General features: G+C 42.1%; 2 protein-coding genes across 2 annotated transcripts; both read right to left on the reverse strand.

Annotated features, from left to right (window-relative positions):
• Window positions 1-390: 390 nt before the first annotated feature.
• On the reverse strand, window positions 391-19868 carry tnfrsf19 (tumor necrosis factor receptor superfamily, member 19). Its single transcript, XM_030405006.1, has 10 exons — window positions 19446-19868; window positions 18606-18697; window positions 17687-17800; window positions 12414-12592; window positions 12179-12264; window positions 5584-5748; window positions 3572-3700; window positions 3288-3390; window positions 1828-2108; window positions 391-1234 (listed from the first exon to the last, which is right to left on the reverse strand). The coding sequence occupies exons 2-10, from the start codon at window positions 18669-18671 to the stop codon at window positions 1230-1232; spliced, it is 1128 nt and encodes a 375-aa protein (XP_030260866.1). The 5' UTR covers window positions 18672-18697; window positions 19446-19868; the 3' UTR covers window positions 391-1229.
• Window positions 12599-14557, reverse strand: LOC115573916 (uncharacterized). The gene is made up of 2 exons (XM_030405022.1): window positions 13936-14557; window positions 12599-13841 (listed from the first exon to the last, which is right to left on the reverse strand). Exons 1-2 carry the CDS (start codon window positions 14454-14456, stop codon window positions 13718-13720), a joined length of 645 nt encoding a protein of 214 aa, XP_030260882.1. The 5' UTR covers window positions 14457-14557; the 3' UTR covers window positions 12599-13717.
• Window positions 19869-21278: the final 1410 nt, after the last annotated feature.

Below are 21278 nucleotides of genomic sequence, written 5' to 3' on the forward strand. Positions count from 1 at the left end.
TGTGATCTTTGTCCAGTTGAGCCGGAGGGGAATTACATCAGAGGAGACCGCTGGCTGCACTTCAGTTGAATTAAGATAACAGTTAATTAAGATTTAAGTATTCTTGCATTAAAATACGTTGACTTGTCACGAGGAGCACTACTGGAGCCTGGGAAAGAACATATACAGTACACACTGACAGGTGTTTCTATTGTTTTAGAATTTAATCAAAATAGACAACTGTTGAGTTGTCGGGCTGCTGTTGATTATTATTATCGATCATTCTTTTAAGATGTTTTAAGAATAATCGATTTGGTCAATTGGGTTATTCTGTCTCAAAAGTCTCCACATCTCCATGGAAACACATCCATGAATCACTTGATCTAATAGATACTTATGTCAGTCAGCATGTAAACTTGGTCAAGTGGTTTATTTACAAAAACAATATGTGGAGGTGACCATTCACAACCATCAACACTATAACTGGGAGAAGAAAAGCAAACATCAGTCATGTCTATGTTACAAAAATATTGACCTATTTCATATTTTACAGTATCTACAAACACATTTATCGCTTTAAACATTCCTCGTCTTAACTTGTTCCATATTATCAAGATTGTCTTCAATGTGCAACTCAATCACTTTTGACACTTTTCTTCACACCTCAAATTTTTTTTTACAACTGCAAACCTTTTACACACAAAAGCTTCATAACACCAGCTGCTAGATGAGTGGTTCGGTTAATGTTCTCCTACATGCAACAAGATGCAAGACATTCTCCAGGCAGAGCGCTTTGATTCACTTTGCTCCGCCGTATCAAGTCAATATTCCTCGATGTTTGAACTTCATTCGATTTCACCTTCTGGGCCAGCGAGTTCACATTGTGTGTGTGTCTGTGTGTCTGTCTGTGTGTGTGTGTCTGTGTGTCTGTGTGTGTGTATGCCATTGCCCTCGTGCTTTGCTTTTCCTCAGCAGTGCTTTTCTTTGCATGTTTGTACATATTCTGTTTGGACCCTTTGACGAGGGGCTCTGAGGTCAGCGGCAGGCATTTCAAAGAGGCGGTGCGAGCATGCTTAAGAGTGGCTGCTGCTCATCTGTGTGTGTGTGTGTGTGCGTGTGTGTGTGTGTGTGTGCGTGTGTGTGTTGGAAGGGGGGGGGGAACTAGTGAGTAATCTGATAGGGGATCTGGCCGTGGCTGTTGTTGAGTTCGGGTTGGTTCAAGGTTGGAACACGAGCCAAAGAAATCCATGTCATCCTGGAAAGAGAGCAGGAAGAGGAACACAGACACGCAGTGATTAGTAACGTATCTACCCAGAGCCAGCCAGGGGCCGACTTAAAACAGGATAGTCTTGTCTACATCAAAGAGCTCTCAGTATCTCTTGTTTCTTTTACCAGCTGCTCTTCGTGGACACACACACGCACAGCAAAGTCCCAAGAGGAGCACAAGAGTTGTGCACAGTGGCTGCAGGAAAATGACATGCAGCAGTTTGAATGTGCTCTAATTTAATCTGTTGGTAAAACACAGAGAAAAACTCTCAGAAAGTTTATATAATTATTTCATTTGTGTTTTCTGGAGTGGGACCGACCATGTTTTTTTTCTTTTTTGTTTTGACATTCTCCCCTATTTGCATAACACACTAAATAACCTGGGAATCGTTAAGCAGTTTCCTTTGAGGCAGTTTCCTTTCCAACTGAGGCAAACTTTTAATGCCAAGGGAGTGTCTTAACACACCTATTAAAGCATTCATTTAAACTGCTTCATATCCAGGGATGTGATTGGAAATGGAAATTGGGAATGGGGGCAGCAAAATAACTGAGCCCGTTCTGGTGTTTTATGTGGCACCTCACCTTCTTGACTTGATGAGTGCTGTTTGGGAAGAAGTGCGTCTGTCACTGCGTCACTGGACGTCTGCCTGCTCCTCTCAGGTGAACTCTCCCTTGATCTGCACCCTTCCTCATCTCTCTGCTCTTCTTCCTCCACCTCCAGTCTCCCAGCAGGCTCAGCGTCGCACTGCAGAAGATCCAGACACTCTGCAGGCTCTGAGCTTATCCCAGCAGCCTCTCTGCAGACAGACTCCAAACGTCCTCCCGACTGCGTCAGGGTGCCTTCCTCATCCTGGTTTGCATTTCTGAGGAGCAGAATAAAGACAGCTATTATCACCATGAATGTGTTCACAGCCACACCCTTTGGCACTTCACTTTTATGTGATGTGCCTCTGTTTGTTCTCAGCGCTTCAAATGAGTTAATTAATCACAGTAAATTATGTCTGCAGCACTTTGATTAGCAGCACAACTGTTAAGGGTTTAGCTGCCAGCTGTTCCCTGGTTTATTGCGGGTGTACCAAACACTACCTGATGGGAGCAACATTATGTGAAGTTCACAATTATGAACACAAATATGTTCCTTACTTTATGTGTTATATTGTACACAGTATATTCTATGCAGCTGGACAGGATGAGCAGCAGTAATCATCCTCTGTCTATTGAGCCATTGTATGGTGTTACGTATTTACAATGCAGCGGGATGTACTAGTGTCCATGGATGTCATTTTATTGTGTTTGTTGAGTGATTGATGTTGATTTCAGCTATTAACCAGCTGTTAAGGTTCAGTGCAGTCAGCAGAGTGTGATGCAAACATTGCAGGGTTTTATAGTCACTTCCCCTCCGGGCTGAAAAAATGTTTGCAGTCATGGTGTTGCTAGACAGTTGAGTTCACCAAACACCTGGTTTGGCTATGCCACAACAATCTAACAGCACTGTCTCAGGGCTGGTGAAAGGTCTGGCTGCACCTATTATCATTCTGCTAGAAGAGAAAAAACTCACTCTTGCTGGTTTGTATTTCTTTAAACTAATCGCAATCATCATGGGAGGCGCAAAAAAGCCCAGAATGCAATGATGGTGCCCCTGCAAAATAGTGTACGGGGGAATTTTTTGCCTGTGGGGATGCGAGTGCTGGCATTAAAATTGCTAAATATCTGCAAAGAAAAGGTAACAGCTGCTAGTTTGTTTATACTCGTAACAATAGCGACCAGGTTACGGTTATGGTGACTTTTCTGCTTGTGTGTTGCTAGCTCTGTGGTTGTTGTTGTTTCCTTTAGCAACAGGGATTTTGAAAACTTTAAAACGCAGATACCAGAAGGGGATGATAATGTAACATGCACATGCAATATGGAGTTTATCAACTGCAGCTGTCCAGCAGCAGTTAGCTGTTATGTTCTTTGTCATATCCCTCTAACCACTATTCTTTAGAAAGGTATGAAAATCATGATTGCAGCTTTAAAATTTCAGTCACATTTCTGTGCCTCACCCGTCACTGAGGCTCATCTGAGACTGGAAGGGACTGTCGTCCTGGCTGCGGCCCAGACTGCAGCTCTCATCACAGCACAGAGACGGGATCAGGTGGACCGGACCTGAACATCAGACGTACACATATACAACTTTACACAAATGGAATGTCAACCGTCTGCCATCGCCCCTACTCTGAACGCACAGTATACTACTGGAGTTAAAACACAACATTTTCCTTACAGTCATCAGTGGTTTGATGGCAAATGACAGCTGTAGTATAGAACCTCTTGAATCTGAACCTACCACAGGTGTGTCCAGGACCCAGATGACACTGGCAGCAGGGTCTCTGGGGAAAGTCATGGAGCCAGCGTGGGTCCAGGCAGGACAGCTCTGCTCCACTGTAGGGACAGTCCTGGGACCTCAGAGAGGCCGCTGAGGAAACAGATTGGAGATGGTCAACCACTGATACGCACACAACAACCCAGAGATCTTCTACTGGTACCACTTTAATAAGGTCGCCTTTAAGAAGTCTTAAATGGTAATAAATTGATTACTATCACTTTATTATCACTGGGTGGATTTCATTATGACCACACAAAGGATAAAAAACTGCCAAAATGTTTTTCACATCATGGCAACCAGAAGATTGTGTTTGATTAATTGCTTATAACTGATTTAATAAGCATTATTTAAGACTCATGAACCATCTATGAAGCGCTTTACAAAAGAGTACTTTATTAGAAGTTGGTACTCTTTAACTTTTATAGAAAAATTCTTATTTCCTATCAACAATCGTAACAGAAACCAGTCTGTCGGTCTGGTCGTGGTGTCTATCTGACTGAACTTACAAGCTCTCTTATGTGTTTGGAAACGTCTTTCAACCCTCGGGTCCATGAGGCCGATTAAAATTCCTTTGTATAATTTAAAAAAGCAACTGTGTTCGCGTTTTGTAGCAGCTTGGGTAAAGGGTGGGGTTCATGTTTGTGCCGAGTGAAACTACTGACAAAATATTTATCAACTTGAGCATTCACTTGACACTGTTACAGTGAGAAAAACACACAACTGGTAACGCCTTGGTAACTTCCACTACACACTCTTTGTTTCAGCTTACCAGGGAAACGTGATGTCATTAGTTCTTTGCCTCGGGACGTTTCACAGACTCAAACACTTTTGGCCCTCAGGAATGCTGCTCATTATACAAGTTCCCACAAATATGCAACATCAGGGTTTAATAAGGCTTTACACTGGAGATCACAACTGACAGACGAACTGGCACTCAGTTTGTGCAGCTAACAAAAGAGTGATGAAATAATGCTCATCCCAAAGGATATAGTCCTTCTTTAGGGCATTATTAAGGGCTCTGCAAGTGCCACTCATATTTTAACATATGTATATTGAACTCTTGCAAAACATTGATGTATAAACGCAGTATTGTAGCCTCTGCTGTGCAGTAGGAAACTAAAAAACAATTATCGTTGATTGCAAACAAGTGAGTTACCACATTTTGAACAACCACCATTTGAAACTCTGTTTGGTGTTTATGATGAATGAATATGTTTTGGAAAACATGGTAAAATATGGGCTTTTCCCTCCATTTTGGAAATCTTGACACGAGAACAAATTGTACCGGAGACTGATTGGCTGTGCATTGAAATAGCAGGACCTGGGGAGCGGGGCTTCAAAGTTCAATGCTTGTTTCATAGGACCACAAGTAACTCCCCATCTGTGCAACAGACACTGCCTCCATAGATAGCAGTTGCAGTGGTGCATTAAAGGAGAGGCCGACTAACGCTTGACTTTTGGCGCCGATGCAAATTCAGAAGTAAAAGACTCTAAACTGATATATATTGGTCGATGTACGCACATTTTTTGCAATAATCCCTCAAATATGGTAACACTTGGAACAAAGATATGTATGAGGCAGGTTATTTTAGAGTTTTATAAATAGACTTAATTGTCTACAATAACAACAGTGCACTGGAACAGTAAACTTCTCAAACATCTATTTCTGCATTATAATCTCTAAAATAAAAATGTTTTAATATTGCCGCATATGGGACATTATATACACTGATACTAATATATCTGTGACCAGCCAATATTAGCTGATGCAATTTGTCCACCGATGCATTGGTCAGGCTCTACTGAAAAGTTTTTCCATTATTAAAATGTATACCTAACTCAAGGCCCCTACAGTGATCGCACTAACGCGCCACTCATTAGTTGAGTGTTTTAAAGACGGCTCTGAAGCTCCAGCCCTTGCTCCCCTTTCTCGACATGTATGTGAACAAGCGCGTGCAGATGTTGTGACTCACCGCTGGGCTTCTTCTCAAGCAGCTGTCTCTTGCAGTAGATGACGCACAGGACCAACAGGGCCAGGAGCACGGTGGCCAGAGCGCTACAGATGACTGCGGCCAGGGCCATGTCCCGCGGACTGGTCACCACCACGGGCAGAGGCACCAGGTTGACACGCCCGCTGCCTGTGAAGATGGCAGAGGTAAGGAGATGAACGTGAAGTACAGCTGAACGACAGGTTGAATTCCATTGATTAGTTGTTTGGTCTTTAAAATGTCATAAAATGGTGGAAAATGATAGGCAATGTGACCCAAAGCCCAAGATGACGTCCTCAAATGTCTTGTTTTGTTCACAACCCAATGATATTCAGTTTACCGTCATAGAGGAGTAAAGAAACCAGAAAAAAGGCACATTTAAGAAGCTAGAATGAGTTGAGTTTAGACTTTTATTCTTCTTAGAAAATTGCTTAAAATGATTAATCTGCAATCAAAATAGATTAATAGATTAATTTAATAGTTGACAATCGAATAATTGCTACAGCTCTACAACTTATCTCTTGTGAAAAGCAGTTCTGAAAAAGACGGGGGTAACACATGATGAGGTGCGTGTACTTCATAATATCCAACACTCATCAGCAAATCAGAATCGGGTAACTTGATACAAATTATCCCTTTTCCCCTCAAGCTGGTCATCTCTTCGCTAAAGTCTAATGAAATAAGAAGAGGAGTTCAAAGAGAAAACGCCTGTGGTGGATTCTCTCTTTACTGCCTCTGTCTCGTTCCCCACAGACGATGATTTACAGACATTTCACACAAACACACACACCCCTCACCGCCCACCCCCTGCCCCCAGGCTCCCTCACATGCGAGTCACACAGTCCTGAAATCAAGAGGCAGACATGCTGGACAGACTTTGAAACAGGTCATATATGAGTGTGTAGGTGACACAGAGACAAAAGAAAAACAGATTGGACAGACATAGTGAGTGTTTTAAACTTCTGTGTGTCACACCGTGTTTATGGTGCTGAGTTGCGGGCACATGCACTGACTTCATGATCAAGCTGCTTTTGAACAGTTCCACTCCAGCACAAGAGGGAGTGTGATGTCACTGTTTGCCCCGCCTGCAGGACCCTTCAACAACTCTCATATAAACACTTTTAGCATGAAGAATGCCGCTCATTATACAAGTTCCCACAAATACAGAACATCGGGGCTTAATAGGGCTTAACCCGAGATATCACAACGTCAGACAGATCTACTGGCACGAAAAAACTGGCTTCAGCTACATGTAATTATCCCTTCAATCACACATCAGGGATAAAGGCTCAATACAGGATCCAAATGTAAATGAAAGAGTAACAAAAAACAAGTGGATCTTTCAGTCACTCTCCAAGTGTTTTTTATGACCAAACAACTATCAGTGATTGATGTTTTCTGATACTGCGTTTTTTTGGGCTCTTGGACGCACTGGAATTAGTTTTGCCACTTTAATGCCGAGTCACAACTGAGCTAGATGGGCCATTTCTTGGGTCAAGTAAAAGCACACCCAAACACATCCAAGCAAGTAGTGATGATATTACATGGGCTTCCTCACCAGTCTGGGATGGGTGGAAGCTTCCTTTTGCTCTCTTAGATCACTTTTGTCATCCCGTCTCTGTGTTTTAAAAGTGGTAGATGCCACAGATAACCCTGACCCAATGCAAATAGCACTACATAGCAAAAGGCTACCCTCTTTTAGCTCTGGTTTGGGGCTCAACCAACTCCTGAGGGAAATATCTGACTCTGCTTCTTAACTCTCTTCTATGTTGACTGGGAAACATACGTTTCTGTTTACTTTTACATTACAGAAAGGCATTTGATGTATTGTTCATGTAAAAGTGTTGATTAGCTTAGGGGTTTGTCTCATTGTTAATATCTGTAAACACAGTAGAGGTGGCAAACTCAAAATGGATATATTTCATCACTCAGTACATCATCACACGGACTGTACACTCACTCTCGCTTTAATAATAATGCATTTTATTTAAAGGCGCCTCTCTGGGCACTCGAGGAACACCGTACAATACATAGAAAAACAGTAAGAAACAGACAAACAGGCTTTAAAAGAGTAACCAGACTGTGTTATCTCCTCAACTGAAGTAACTTAACCCCAGTCGGATCCATTTTTAGAGGTAACCCAGGCTATTATTGGAAGTTTTACGAGTTAAACAAGCTTGCTTGTTAGCTAGCTAATATCAAATTGATAAACCAATAGCCTGGGCGTGTGTTTATTTGAACAGTATAGCGCAACTGGCCACAAACTGTTGATAAAGCTACTATTAGTGGCCATGTCTACGACAGCAGATAACTTGATATACACTAGTGATATTTTTGCTGTTCCCCCGAGAAAATACTCTTGAGAAAACTTCATGTTTTCCATGAGTTGTAATGAGATCTGCACCCTTGCACAATAGTAATAAGATCACAATAACCCAGTGAAACACTCTGAGGGGGAAAATACCACTCACATTCCAGTGGAGGAGACAGCACTCAGTGTTCAAGAGAAATCACTGGTGTGTCTAATTACCTGTCTTTGATATGTGACTTGTATTTCAAATGAAAACAGTTACACTCCTCTGACATGGTACAGATAAGCTGCAAGTCTACTTTCTGACTACAGAGTTGACACAGAACCATAATATCAACAAATCTTTTGGCTCTCTGAGTTTACTCTGAGTTTTTGGGTTATGAACATCTTAAACCACGAGTGTCTGCAACAGCACATTGCTGATCGTCTGCAGCTGTTCATCACACAGCATTTGTATACAGAGAAACTTTCCAGACATCCTGTGTGATAAGTGAAGACCAGGGTGATCTGCATGACCCCCATCGACACAACCTCAGCTCAGAGGTTTGCAGCTTTAACAGGGAGCCGGAGAACAAACAGAAGAGCGCCTGAATTCTCAAATTGACTGACGTTTATCTCTGAGGCTAGATACATGTAGCTTACTATAATTGTCTCCGATCATTATCAGTAATCAAATATAATTTTCCTGACCAGTGTATGTGTGATAGAGAGGGCGTGGGTTATTGCACAGCAAACAGTGAGGGTATGCTGCTATGACACTGTGAAACATAGAGCAGTTATCAGCAAGTGGGAAGAAAATAAATTGTGAGAGATTGTTGATGAATATGGTAAATATAATGAATGACTTTTTTGTTTGAGAAAATCTTTTTCAGTTAGCCCTGCTGTTTGCTTTTCAGTACATTAATCATAAAGGGAGCTGGTCTCAACCTTTTCACGTCCAAGAGCTCTTTGTTATGCAATGTAAACATTACTTTAGCTTTGGGCAGTTTTTTTATTCAGTCTGATAGGGGATAAGGGTATTTTAACATTCCTTCTAAGGGAAAGGAAAAAAAAGAAAAAAACTATCTCAAAGCAGCGCTTCAAAACTTTGTTTGACCCAGAGGGCACAATAAGGGAGCGTTCTGACACAAGCACTGATACGTGCACAATGCCAAACACATATTACTTGTTATTAAAATATATTGCCACATTCCTGTGCCACATCCTAAAAACTGTTGCTGCCAGCAACACGACAAAAATAAGTAATATAGTACGTTTTTAATTAAATTAACATTAAATCACAGTAGAGAGACAGAGGCATTCATTCACAATTAAAAATGACAATTAACTGTATATTTAAATATATATGTATTACTATAAATGGCATATTGTTCCTCAGAAAGGCATACCATCATGTTTTACATTTTAATATAAAACATTTAAAGGATCACCATGATTATCTAATACACAGAGAAACTGTTGTGTATTATACTGGTAATCCATAGATGTAATGTCTAACCGTTGTGTTTACGCTTAGTCTTCATTGTCAAGGTCAAATTCAACTGATCCAAGGTGAGCATCATCTGCCCCTCAACACAAAGGCAGCTTGTTATCGGAGGCCCAGCAGCTGCAGCAAACACAGATAAACACTGGTCCATTGAAGAGACCTCACCTGCTGATATTATCTCCACACAAACCAGACCAATAAACCGCAGCCTTTCATAGACTCCCCGCCTGTTGACTCTATGGAAAGCCACATGCTTCAAATAAAAGAAGCACTTCTTTACACCTCTGAAGGATCTTTGACTTTTGTCTGCACAAACTCTTTTAAGAGGCTGTGCATCTTATCTTTAATTCCCTCCCTTCCACTAACTCGAGAGTGTCTGCTCGAGAAAAGTGTCAGTATATTACAACACAGAATTTCCTTTACATGAACTCTTTTTGAACTCTTTGTGCCTGTAACCTATATCTCAAGTCGTATAATTAGTAACAACAGACAACCATGTTGTCACCATTTTACATTTTTTAAAGGGAAATTGGATATGTCTGCTGGAATGATTTATAACGTTGGGTTTATAACGGGTGTTGTGTTTGTTGTAAAACTCTTTATAGTCATCACTTCTTGTAATGTGGCAGTACCAAACATCATTATACTTTGAGGTTGTGGTATGATAATTGCATGATAACTTGATTAAAACAGCAGTAAGGATAAACTGAAAATTCCAGCTTATGACGTCTGAGTGGGTTTTGATTATTGAAAGGCTTTCGTTTGAACTGCTGTCAGGAACTCTAGTCAGTAATGTTTCCTGTACCTTGCCTGAATGCAAGTAACCTTTGAAGTCAGCGAGCTGTGTGTGAATCCAGAAGATGTTTTCTTCATGGTACAAGAAAGAGCGTTGAGGTTATTAGGAAGGATAGAGATTTGTTGGATCATGTTTCCAACATGTCGACTATTTGCCCCATTCCTTGAAAATGTTTCATTTGACACAGTAGAAGGATATCCTGCCTAAAATATCAAAGACTAGTTTTATGACAGCATTTAAAAGCCACACTCTCATTTCTCTTTACTCCGAACAAAGACAGAAAATTCCCATCAGACTTTTGGTAAATCTGTTTGGAAATAGTAAAAATGGCAATACAGGGCTAAGCGAAAAGGGCAGGCGTGTGTGTGTGTTAGTCTGAATGCCTGTGTGTGTGAACCGGGTCCACTCAGCTCTCTGAGATCTACCGTGACAGTGAAAAAGTCCAGCAGATGAAACACATTAAAGAGGCTGAAGGAATCCATAAAACACAATCTCGTTTTTACTCGGCCCCAAAGAGCCACCGGGGGAAAGGGAGGAGAAAAAAGGAGGGGTGGTTTAAGATTTACAGTCCCCCCCAGACGGCGACTTGCCTCTCCTGCACAGCTGCACCGTCGCCCCGGGGCCAGTATGGCCTATTAGAATGATCTGCCCTTTAAGTTTTCACCACCCTCCTCAAGATAACACTGGTGGGAGGGAGCAAGACTTTCAAACATTTGGAAATGCTCCGCTGAGAGTCCCTGTGGAAGCAAACTACCAGCTATGTTCTCAGACACAATGGCCATTTTGTTTAGCAGGCCTCCTCCAGTATCAAAACGGGAAGCCGTGTAGATGGACAAATGAGCAGACAGAGGGAGGCCAGTTGTCCCAAGGCCAGCGATCATTACACAAACAGCTTGCAACAAAAAAATCTGGGCTAAAAAAGATACTAAATTAAAACAAAAACAAAGAGAGGATAGTCTGATGAAATCATGATTCTTCACATTTAGGGCTTGCAAGCAAAGAGCAAACATGTTGTTTTTTAGTTGTCCGTTATCCCAGAGCTGTCTCCATTTATTTAGCACAGGGGTGCTAAACCTGGCTGGGGCTGCTCTGATACTCCTGCTGCCAAAAGCCTCCTCTGAAACAGCTGCAGCCTCTTCTGCCATTAGGAAGTCACACTCAATTACCAAAGGTATAAGTTCACTTGCCTGTTGGTTTTATGAGGAATACGTGAAATCATAAGGTTGTACTTAACTACTTATAATGGCCGGAAGGCAGAAGTTAATTGGATCTGCGGCCTACTGGAATGTGAGCTCTACTTTGCAAATAGAATGTAACACACCTCCTCTCTCCTTTTTGCCTAATAGATCTGTACAAAAGGTAATAAATTGTGCTGCTGGAACCAGCAAACTGCTGAAACAAAACCATGGAGAGCAGCACTTTTTTTATGGAGACACGTTTAATCTAGAAATATCAATGGAGGTTTTGTTCAAGGAAGTCTGCTCATTTAATCCAAACTGACTGCTGAAAATGAGTGACATGTTCTGAGCTAATATAATCCAGTGTTGGCAAATCCAGCATTATGTTAGCTGTATCCATTTCAGCTTTCCAACTGCTCAGCTTGTAAATCCAAGCATTTACTTGCACATATAGCATAGCTGCCTGGCTCAGTGAGACTTAGTGAATGAACTGTGGCTCGCTCCACCCTTTAAAGGCTGTGGTTCTGGTTACTCCAAGGACCTTGTGCTGGCATGTTGTGTGTGTGCAGGCTTTGTTGTGGCACTGCAGCACCAGTTTTGGTTCTAGGAGAGTTTGGCTAGGAGTTCAATAGTGTGCTGGAGCTGGTGGTGTTTGCTTTTAGACTATTGTATCCCTGTTGTTTCATCTTAAAACATCACCTATTGTGGGCTGGGATGAATAGACTGTATTCATGGGAACAGTTAACAAAATGTGCCCCTGATGTGAGGCCAACTGTTAGAAGAGGTGAAAGAAAGGAAAAGGTGCTTACAGTGAGGCTCATAAGGAGGTGGAGGGTCCCCACAGGGTATACACTCCATGTCCTGGAAACCACTTAATTTGGTCTTCCTGTAAAATCTATTGAAGACACAAAATGACATGTTATAATGTTCTTGAACACAAGCATGCACATACTCAGGTCATAATGTCACATGTTTCTTGTCTTTGTCAGACTAATATTGGGAAAAATAAAACATTTTCTGGTGGAGATGTTTCTGTCCTCTCACCCCGGCAGACAGTCACCACACACTGCGTTGCTTGTGGTCGAACAGTTGCCCTTCTGGAAGCGGTTGATGAGTCCACAGTCCAGACAGGGCTTGCACTTCTGCAGGCTCCGGTCCTCTTTGAAGCGACTGCTCCGGCAGGGCACGCACCGGGCATCCTCTCCATAACCAAAGCCACATTCCTGGGGGGATTAACGGGAGAAATACACCGGGTAAAAGATGGGGTCGGTGGTTTGGGGAGATGTGCAGCTGGCGAAAAGAGGGCTTGAATGTGGACTACCGGGGGTCTAGAATTAAAGAATGATCTTGGCTCGCGGGATCAGAGGAGAACAATGGCCAGCCTCTTTTGAGAGTCCATCTTACACTGGCAATAATCTCCCTGACTCTCTCAGTATGAATGAGTGGCCTTCCGCTGCAAGACCCAGAAAGGCCAGGCATTTGAATAATAAAGGCCCTGGGGGACACCCACTGTTGTATTATTGCAAGTTTATTGCTGCGTTTTTTGTGTGACTCCCTCTCCAAGCAGACGCAAGTAAGTGTCCCGTTGATTGAGAGGCCAGCAAGCAAAGGAAACTCTTCAGGAAGGGGGCAAGGATTACGGAGAGGTATATGGAGAAAATAAGATGAATACTCTTTTTGTGTTCAACAATTGAGAGTGCACCTAAAAAGCACAGCTTCCTACTTCTGTGCGACTGATCTAATGCTGAGCCACAGTTTGAGGATTTGTCCACCTGAATCAAGCTAAATCTGAAATATGTAAGATATTTCAACGACGAACATGAAATTTAACACACCTTTACACAGTTTTTTAAACTAAAAATATCGACTGAAGACGTAACTCTAACTCGTATCATATTTAACAGTATTTGCCTATTCAATACAGCAACTGGCAGTGTAGAAATGCATAAGTCTGGCATAGTTTAGAAACCAAATCCAACATTTCTGGTTAAAGGAAGCTCAACTACTGAATTAACCACAAATGTATTAATTCAAATGATTACTGTAGTTGTTCATTTCTATCTGCCAATGTTGGCAGACGTGTTTTGTCTCTGTCACATCCCTAAAAATTATGTTGAAAGACTGGTGACCTCAATGACAAACTGACATTTACATGACAGCTGATATTACAGTACACCACACTGAGTGAGAAGACGCTGCAGCGATGACATCATACATTGATCATTCATTATCAGCTCCATAGCAGCTGCCCTCCTGTTGTCCAGTGTTGCCACGCCGCTATCCAAAGTCAGGAGGATAGACAGGAAGGGTGTGGGGGTGCTCATATATCATTAAAGTGAAGGCCAGCTTCAAACAGGGCTCCTCTCTTCTCTTCTCTCCTCGCCCGTGTCCCATTTCACTGCCCGGGCATGCAGTCCTGCTGGAATGTGGGCACAAGGGTATGATATGGGGGTTGGGTTTGGTGGTAGCAGGCTGGCGAGAAATAAAACAGGGGGTTAGGGACAAGGATGTGATCGTGTGATGGCACCGCAGAGTCGCGCTGGAGGATGAGGATTTCAGACCTTACAGGCAAACACATGTGAGTCTGACATTGAACCCTTGGGCCAGGCCTGGCCTGAGGTGGACCAGTGAGGGCTGGACTATTGCAGCTGTTGTTATGAACTCTCCATATAAGGCCTTGCTCTTCAGCAGGACAGGGCAGGGAACAGTGGAGGTGGGGGGGGGTAGAGGGGTAGAGGGAGGGAAGGGAAGAGACAGAGAGAGAAAGAGTGAGAACCAGAGAGGGGGTGGCTGATGAGTGATAAAGAGGGGAAAGGCAGAATCAAGAAGACTCTGCCGCCCACTGTTGCGAGCCATGATCCTGCCTATCTGAGGGAAATGAAGCTTGGACGAGGCTAAAGGAGCCTGGAAAACTACCACCGCACTGAATGCTAAAACTGGTCCTGAAGAAAGTACTGTGGGCTCAGGCACTGGAGGGCACCTCACGGAGGTTCTGTGACCCACTTCCACATGAGGGAAGGGGCCAAGGGATGAGTCGCCCCTGCTTAGCCCAGCACTGGCAAAGGCTCTGCCTGTGGGGCACCACATGGCAAGATGGGGGCTGATGCCATGTAGACAAGAGCAGGTCAGAGCACTGAAACAAAAGGAGAATGCAGCCAACTTCTGGCCCTCTGATCCAGGCGGCGCAGAACATCAAAGAGTGATCTCTTTCTTCTTTTATCCCTGCTAACAAAGCTCAACAGAGCTGACACCCGGCACTCACTGAAACTAATTTAGCAGTTGAAAGAAAGACTACACTCCCTGGTAATCTGCGATGTTAAAGTTATTATCTAATGAAAAACTGAATACACAATGTATAAAACAGCCACCAATATTAACAAAAGAAGGCCTCTTCAGTCCGTTAAACCTCCCTAAAAAGAACACATTTTCAGGGTGTGGCAAAAATGGCAAAAACAACATAAAACACACACAAACAAAAGAAGGTGAATTAACCCTTTTTCATAAAACATCTGCCAGCAGTTAAGGGGACTATATTTTTATGCTGCTCTGCCTTTACAACTAAGATTATGTGTGTACTATTCAAATACATCAGATAAGATGAAGCATTTGAGCAACAAGCTCTGTCTCTCTCTCTATTTCCACATTGTACTTTAAGGTGACTTCACATCAAAGCAGTCCAAAAATAAGGAGATGCTTAACATCCCATTTCCCTGTCCTATCTCCTGATCTAGTTTTGGTGAGACTGCCAAGCATAACAGCAGCGTGGAGGGGAGAGCTGGCTGGGACCTGAAGCATGTTCAGACGCAGAGATATTTCTGAGATTAGGAGGGAATCACACGGGGGGCAGCCAGTCAGATGATCTGGGAATGAAACAATGCTGAAAACAATGTATGTTAATTAAATCAGTGGGCTCTCTGGGGCAGAACTTTGTTTTCCTTTCTAAATTACTCTTTTTGAAGCTTTCTAACTGCTTCTTAAGAGAAAATGCAGCTAACGTCTGTCTGCACTTACTTTCACCTCTGCCTCTCTCTTTAGCCAGTACCATCTAAAAGTCCTTTGCCCTGGGAGTGTGGCTGAAGGAAATGTTACACTCTTGCTACATACTACAAGATGTTGACACATCAAAGCTGTGTTCCTGCTATTTTTTTGCCACTGGCAGTTTTCCAGCATGCACTGGAAAGCAATTCACCCCTTCCCCTTCAAGCTTGACACAACACCAGAGACTAAGCAACTTCCTATGAATGAAACCTAGAATGATATATGTCTGAAAAAGAATAAGTGGTTTTAATGGATGTTCCCTCTGTGTGGGTGGTTCTTTTAGCTACAGTTAGTGTGAAGGGGCTAATTGATGTTTGTCAGCCCGCCTAAGAGTGGCTTCCAGAGGCAAACTTCCAGAGCAAACTGGGGCACATTCCTCTGGGATCTCTATGGCAGCTGCACAGAGTGACTCCAAAAGTCTGCTTCCCTCCCGATAGTCAGTCCTGCCTTTCAGAGTATGCACAGATTGTCTTGGCTACGCTGAGCTCAGATCAGAAGTTGTGGGTCTGGGAAACTTTCTCTGAGTGCAGGCCTAGGTCTCCTCTGTGAGCCGACATCCCGCTACCTTCAGAGAAAGAATGAGGCAGCCAATTATTAACCAGGACCCCAGGGTGGCTAGCAGCATTCATGCCTGTTGAGCTGGCAGAGGAACACGAGGACTACTGAAGCGTATAACCAACCACAGAGTGCATGTCTGTGTGCACTGAGATTAAAGGCAACTGGGCTTAAATGCATGTGTGCAACAGATGTCAAGGGTGATGCTGAGTTTTTTTCACCAGCACTCAAAGATGTAGTGGAGTGTAAACCCACCTAAACTCAGTTTACCAGCCTTTTTATTGCAGACTATTGATTACTTTAGGCTGTGAGTTAAGTAAGTTATAAAAGGCAAAAATCTCCTTAGCTTAGCGTCATATCTTGTTTTCTTTTGACGACATAAATAACATTATTCAGATGCCAGTTTATTAGGAACATCCAGCTAGTCTACTACAACTGTCCTGCAATAGACTCCACATTCATGAAGGTTATAATTCAGCTCATGTTTAAACTGTTTCATTCAACTTCATGGTCATTCTGATGCCTCTTGAACTGTACTGCATTATACAAAGAGGTGTGTCTAATATTTCGTCAACCATCGTCAATACAAATGGAGTGATATAATGTTTGTTAGTCTCTATACTGCAGATTAAGTATTGGAAGTATTGGCTTTAAATTTTAGTGATGGTTTGTGAAAGCTCCTTTTTTTGTTTTTTTTACAGACTGTGCCTTTAAGCTTAAAATAAAAACAAGAAATCTGTTGATAGTGTTACATTTAAATGCAAAGTACATGGATTAAAGATGTTGTGGACGTATATCTTAAACTTCAATATAATTGACGTTATGTTTAGAATTCTATAAAGCCAGATATCTGTCTGCAGCATTTACTGTCTCATTTTAACACTTTTAAATATCAAAAAAGAAAACTTCACAGGTAGAATTAACTTATTAATTTATGTGATAATATTTGCATATGAAACGATAGAGGCTTTTTTTTAGGTGTATACGTTTTCAAACGAATCAAAATGCTGAAAGCCTTTCTAAATATGTTTGATGTTTAATATGTCACCTCAACATCACTGCCTGCACTTGCAAAGGTAGGTGCATAGCTGCTGCCAGAGAGGAAAAGCCTCCGCTGACACTAAAGAGGCCTGTTTGTACAAAGCACACAAAAAACCTGTGGCTATGGTGGTGGAAAAAACTTTACTCCCAGTCGAGAGAGCAGCAAGCTTAGGCATGGCTTGCTTCAAACACTGAAGACAATAAGTTGGACAGGGTGCAATGTGGAAAAACAATGGAAGCCATTCAGCTGCAGAAGGTCAAAAGTATGGGTGTGACTGATTAAAGAAGGGTCGGTGTTGTACAAAAGCTAATAGCGGCTTGGCTGTTCTCTGCATGAAAGAGAGGAAGTAATAAATAATGTTGGTTTCCCTGGATAAGATGCACAGTGATGTCCATTCTTTTCATGGTGCCAACCCATTTTTTTTGTGCAGATTTATTTTTCACCACAGGAATAATCCCATCCAACATTTTTAAGCAAGTTTATTCAACTGGCCTGCTATGGATCCCTTGTGTTATTACACCTTCCTTTTCCTGAATAAACAAGTGACAATACTTTTTCCTCTGTGGAAAATGTTTCTGAGTGAACACAGAACTTCAGACAAATCTCCTCAATCAAAACAAAAACATATTTGGGTTGGGTGATTAAAAAAAACTGAAGAAATCCAAAACAACTGTGCTCCAACCTTTGACAGCTCTTGTCCTGCATCACACTGCTTGCACGGTTTACAGTTCCCAAACCGGTCCTTGTACTCCTGTTCCCTGCATTCTCTGGTCTCCTCCTCGGCACTTGCAGGAATCTGAGAGGGACAGTGATTTGGTGAAAGTCAGAGATTCCTGCATTTCAACACCACTTTCATCCATAACAGAGAAAGTAGAATGAATCCAGAGCTATGCATCATAATCTCTTATAATAGTTTGATGGGATCAACCCCCGCCTTGGATTCTTTCTTGAAAACAAGTCTGATACTGTTGGGATGAGATAAGATGGAACTTTAATGAGCCCTGAGGGAGAAACGCATAGCTGCAGCAGCAGAATTTAAGTCAAAAGCAACAATACAGGGCTCGCCAAAACCTAGACTAGAGCGAAGATAGCAAATACAATCAGGACAGCGCGGTGTAGAAAGGTAAAATGATACTCTGCATTGTCAGTGTTGCCAGTAAGTGTTTTACAGATCCCATTGTCTGAGCTGTTGCCTGTTTAACACTGTCATGATCTGCACTTCAAGTTTGTACAAACAAAGAGTCTGTATTCTCTGCAGTTCACATTTGCAGAAATCCCCCCCCCCCCCCCCCGAAGACGGTGTGAAATGTGGTTTGAAAGTTTCAGTAAAGAGCTAGTTAAGATTTTTTGTTGAACTACGATTTCCTTGGTCAATCATGAACTTTGACACTCAAATAAAAATGGGGTAAAATTAAAATAAATGGAGCAGATAATATACTCATTCACATAGTGTATCTTCTATCTATTCTTGTAACAGACAAGCTATACACAGAATAACGATGATAGATTTGGAGTTGATGGAAAATTGTGTAACTAATAAGAAACACTACAATATCTCCCTTGGTTGCACTCAAAAATGAAATATTTGATGAAAAGCTTACCAGAGTTGAATATATAACGTGCACGGCGAGTAGAAGAGAGACCATGTGTTGAAGCATCCAGACCATTTTGATGAGCCGATTGTTACCTGAACCTAGAAAAGGACACAAACAACAGAAAAACTGATTATAGAGAAGACATATTTCAGTTGGGCCAAATCCTCTGGGGCAAAGTAAAAATAAATTGATTCAGATTTTTTTTTTTTACCACCAACACATCAGCAGATCCATTGTAATTAGAAAAACAGCTCAAATTATAAATCATAACAAGCACACTAGTTAGTTATATACAATACATACAGTGTGGCACAAGGTGGGATTTTCAACCTTAGAGCTACAATAGTTAATGATTCATAAAAAGTGGTGACTGATAATGTTCATATAATCTGTAATGAAGCAGGACACACTTTTGAAATAAGTTGACTGATGCTGTGTGATTAAAGTCCCATCAGCAGCTGCGACAGTCAGACAGCCTCCATAGCTTCACATGGGGAAGGCTTTAAAGCTCTCGCAGGACTATTAAAACATTTAAAATGTCTCAAAAACCATCAGTGTTGTCTTCATATAACCAACATCCTCTGACTGAAAATCACAAAATATCCGAGCAGGACGTGAAAAGAGACGGAGAGTCAACAACCGTGAAGTGAAATTATCGTCGGTTTGCTGTATAAAGCCGTTTAAATAATAATACTATCATCCATTAAAATATATATTTGCGTGCTGGAGTTTTGTTTTAATGCCCTGTGCTCTGAGTTTAAGCAAAGGTTTGCTCGATATCGTCAGTGCACTAACAGTAAATGTCTGAAAAGCTACAAAAAACAAAACAACAACAGCTCGTCTTACCTGCTAAAGAGGAGCCTGTTGGTCAATGTGTTGGTTGTTAAAAGTCGACAGCAGACCGGTGAGAGGTGTAGCGGTGTGTTTCCAGCACCGGTCTGCTCACCATGTCAGCGCTGCTGCCTCTCTGCTCCGCACAGAGCGGCGGCGGCACATCGAGGACAAACTGAGCGCCCACATCAAAGGCGGAGGGAGGGAGCGAGGTGGGGGGGGCTTCATGGATCTGAGGCGCGTGTATCTGATCTTCGACTTCAAAGAGACTCCCGCGGAGAGCCAATCACGCGCGGCGCCCGCCGAGCCAAGCGCGATCAGGCTGATCGATAACCAAACACGGTGATTACAGTTGGGTTTGTTCGGAGAGTCGATGTGGAAACAATGCAGTGGGTCGAAAAATGTCGAAACAGACGAGGAAGACCGGAGTCACTCCCTGTGTGTGTGTGTGTGTGTGTGTGTGTGTGTTAGCTGATGGATTTGCTGTTTGATGGGAGTCTGTGTTCTGAAGTTTGAGCGCCAATCTGTGCCTGTGGCCCTCTATGGTCCTTCAGAGTGTCCCTGCGGTCCCCATGTACAACGAATACAGACCAAAGAGTTATGGAGCACGGTGTTTCTAAACGCCACTCCTTAAGCCGTGTAATACAGAGGTGAAAAGTAACTAACTACATTACATTTGTACACTGCTTAAAGGGTAGCTCCACCATCTTAAGTGCTACTAAAAAGTATTTTGAAGCATTTTGTGGCTGGAGGTCATCTGATAAATTCCCTTCAGTGTTGTCTCACTCATTGGTTCAGGTGCATTGTGGGTAATGTAGGCGTCATGTCTTTAAACACAGTCCATTGGTCTTTATTGCGCTCACTGTTAGACTCATTCTGTACAGTTTACAAACACATTATCAAAATGAACACAGCAGAAGCAGAGATATCACCTTTTCCATTTCAACACCTGGAGCCTGCAGCTCCCACAGTGCAACTGAGTGACATCACATTTTATAATTACAGTTTCGGTGTAGATTCAGATTAAGAATCAGTGCTGTAGAAAAGTATCCAAAAGTCATGCTTAAGTAAAAGTGAATGTATCATGTTAAAATGTTACTTCGGTAAAAATTAAACACGCCGGTACAAATAGTTCTCGAGTAAAAGTTTTTAAGGTATCTGATATTAAATGTACTCGAGCATCAAACTCATAGGTTAATTATAGGATTCAGTGTCAAGTGACTTTGTTCTGCAATGACAGGTGTATGCTGGAAAATACTTAATTTATTGATACAAATGATTCAGTGTGTAAACTGGGACTTCATATATTTCTCGTCTTTTGAAGAAAAATGTGTATGTCCCTCAAACACAAAACATTAGAAACTAATTAGATCCCACTTTGAAATGAGGTGTTGACGGTTAGGATGCCAAGATGAACTTGATGTAACCCATCTCCTTTATGTATACATGTATAAGGAAATGCCACAGGTATTATATTGTTAATGGACTTGGGTTGAAATAAGCCTTAAAAATTCTTCCTTCTAAGCATTCATTTTCCAACAATTGAAAAGTATTCTGGATATAACAGTTTGTGAAGACTGTGACAACAAGAGTTTCAATAATCATTTCACATGTTGGCCTTCCCACCTCAAGATGTACATTATCATATCCACCTCTGGCAGAAATTGGTGCTGTGTGTGTGTGTGTATGAACCATAGCAAAGACACAGAGGACAAAAGTTCAGCTGTGCAGTAAAAGTGGCCAATTACTGTACATGTCCAGACATGTTGTGTATCTGTCCCAGGAAATCAGTGCCTACTTTACAGACATAATTAGCTGTTACTTACCTGCCTAATTTGGAATATTGAT

Source organism: Sparus aurata, chromosome 2, assembly GCF_900880675.1.
Source record: "Sparus aurata chromosome 2, fSpaAur1.1, whole genome shotgun sequence".
Classification (NCBI taxonomy): Eukaryota; Metazoa; Chordata; class Actinopteri; order Spariformes; family Sparidae; genus Sparus; species Sparus aurata.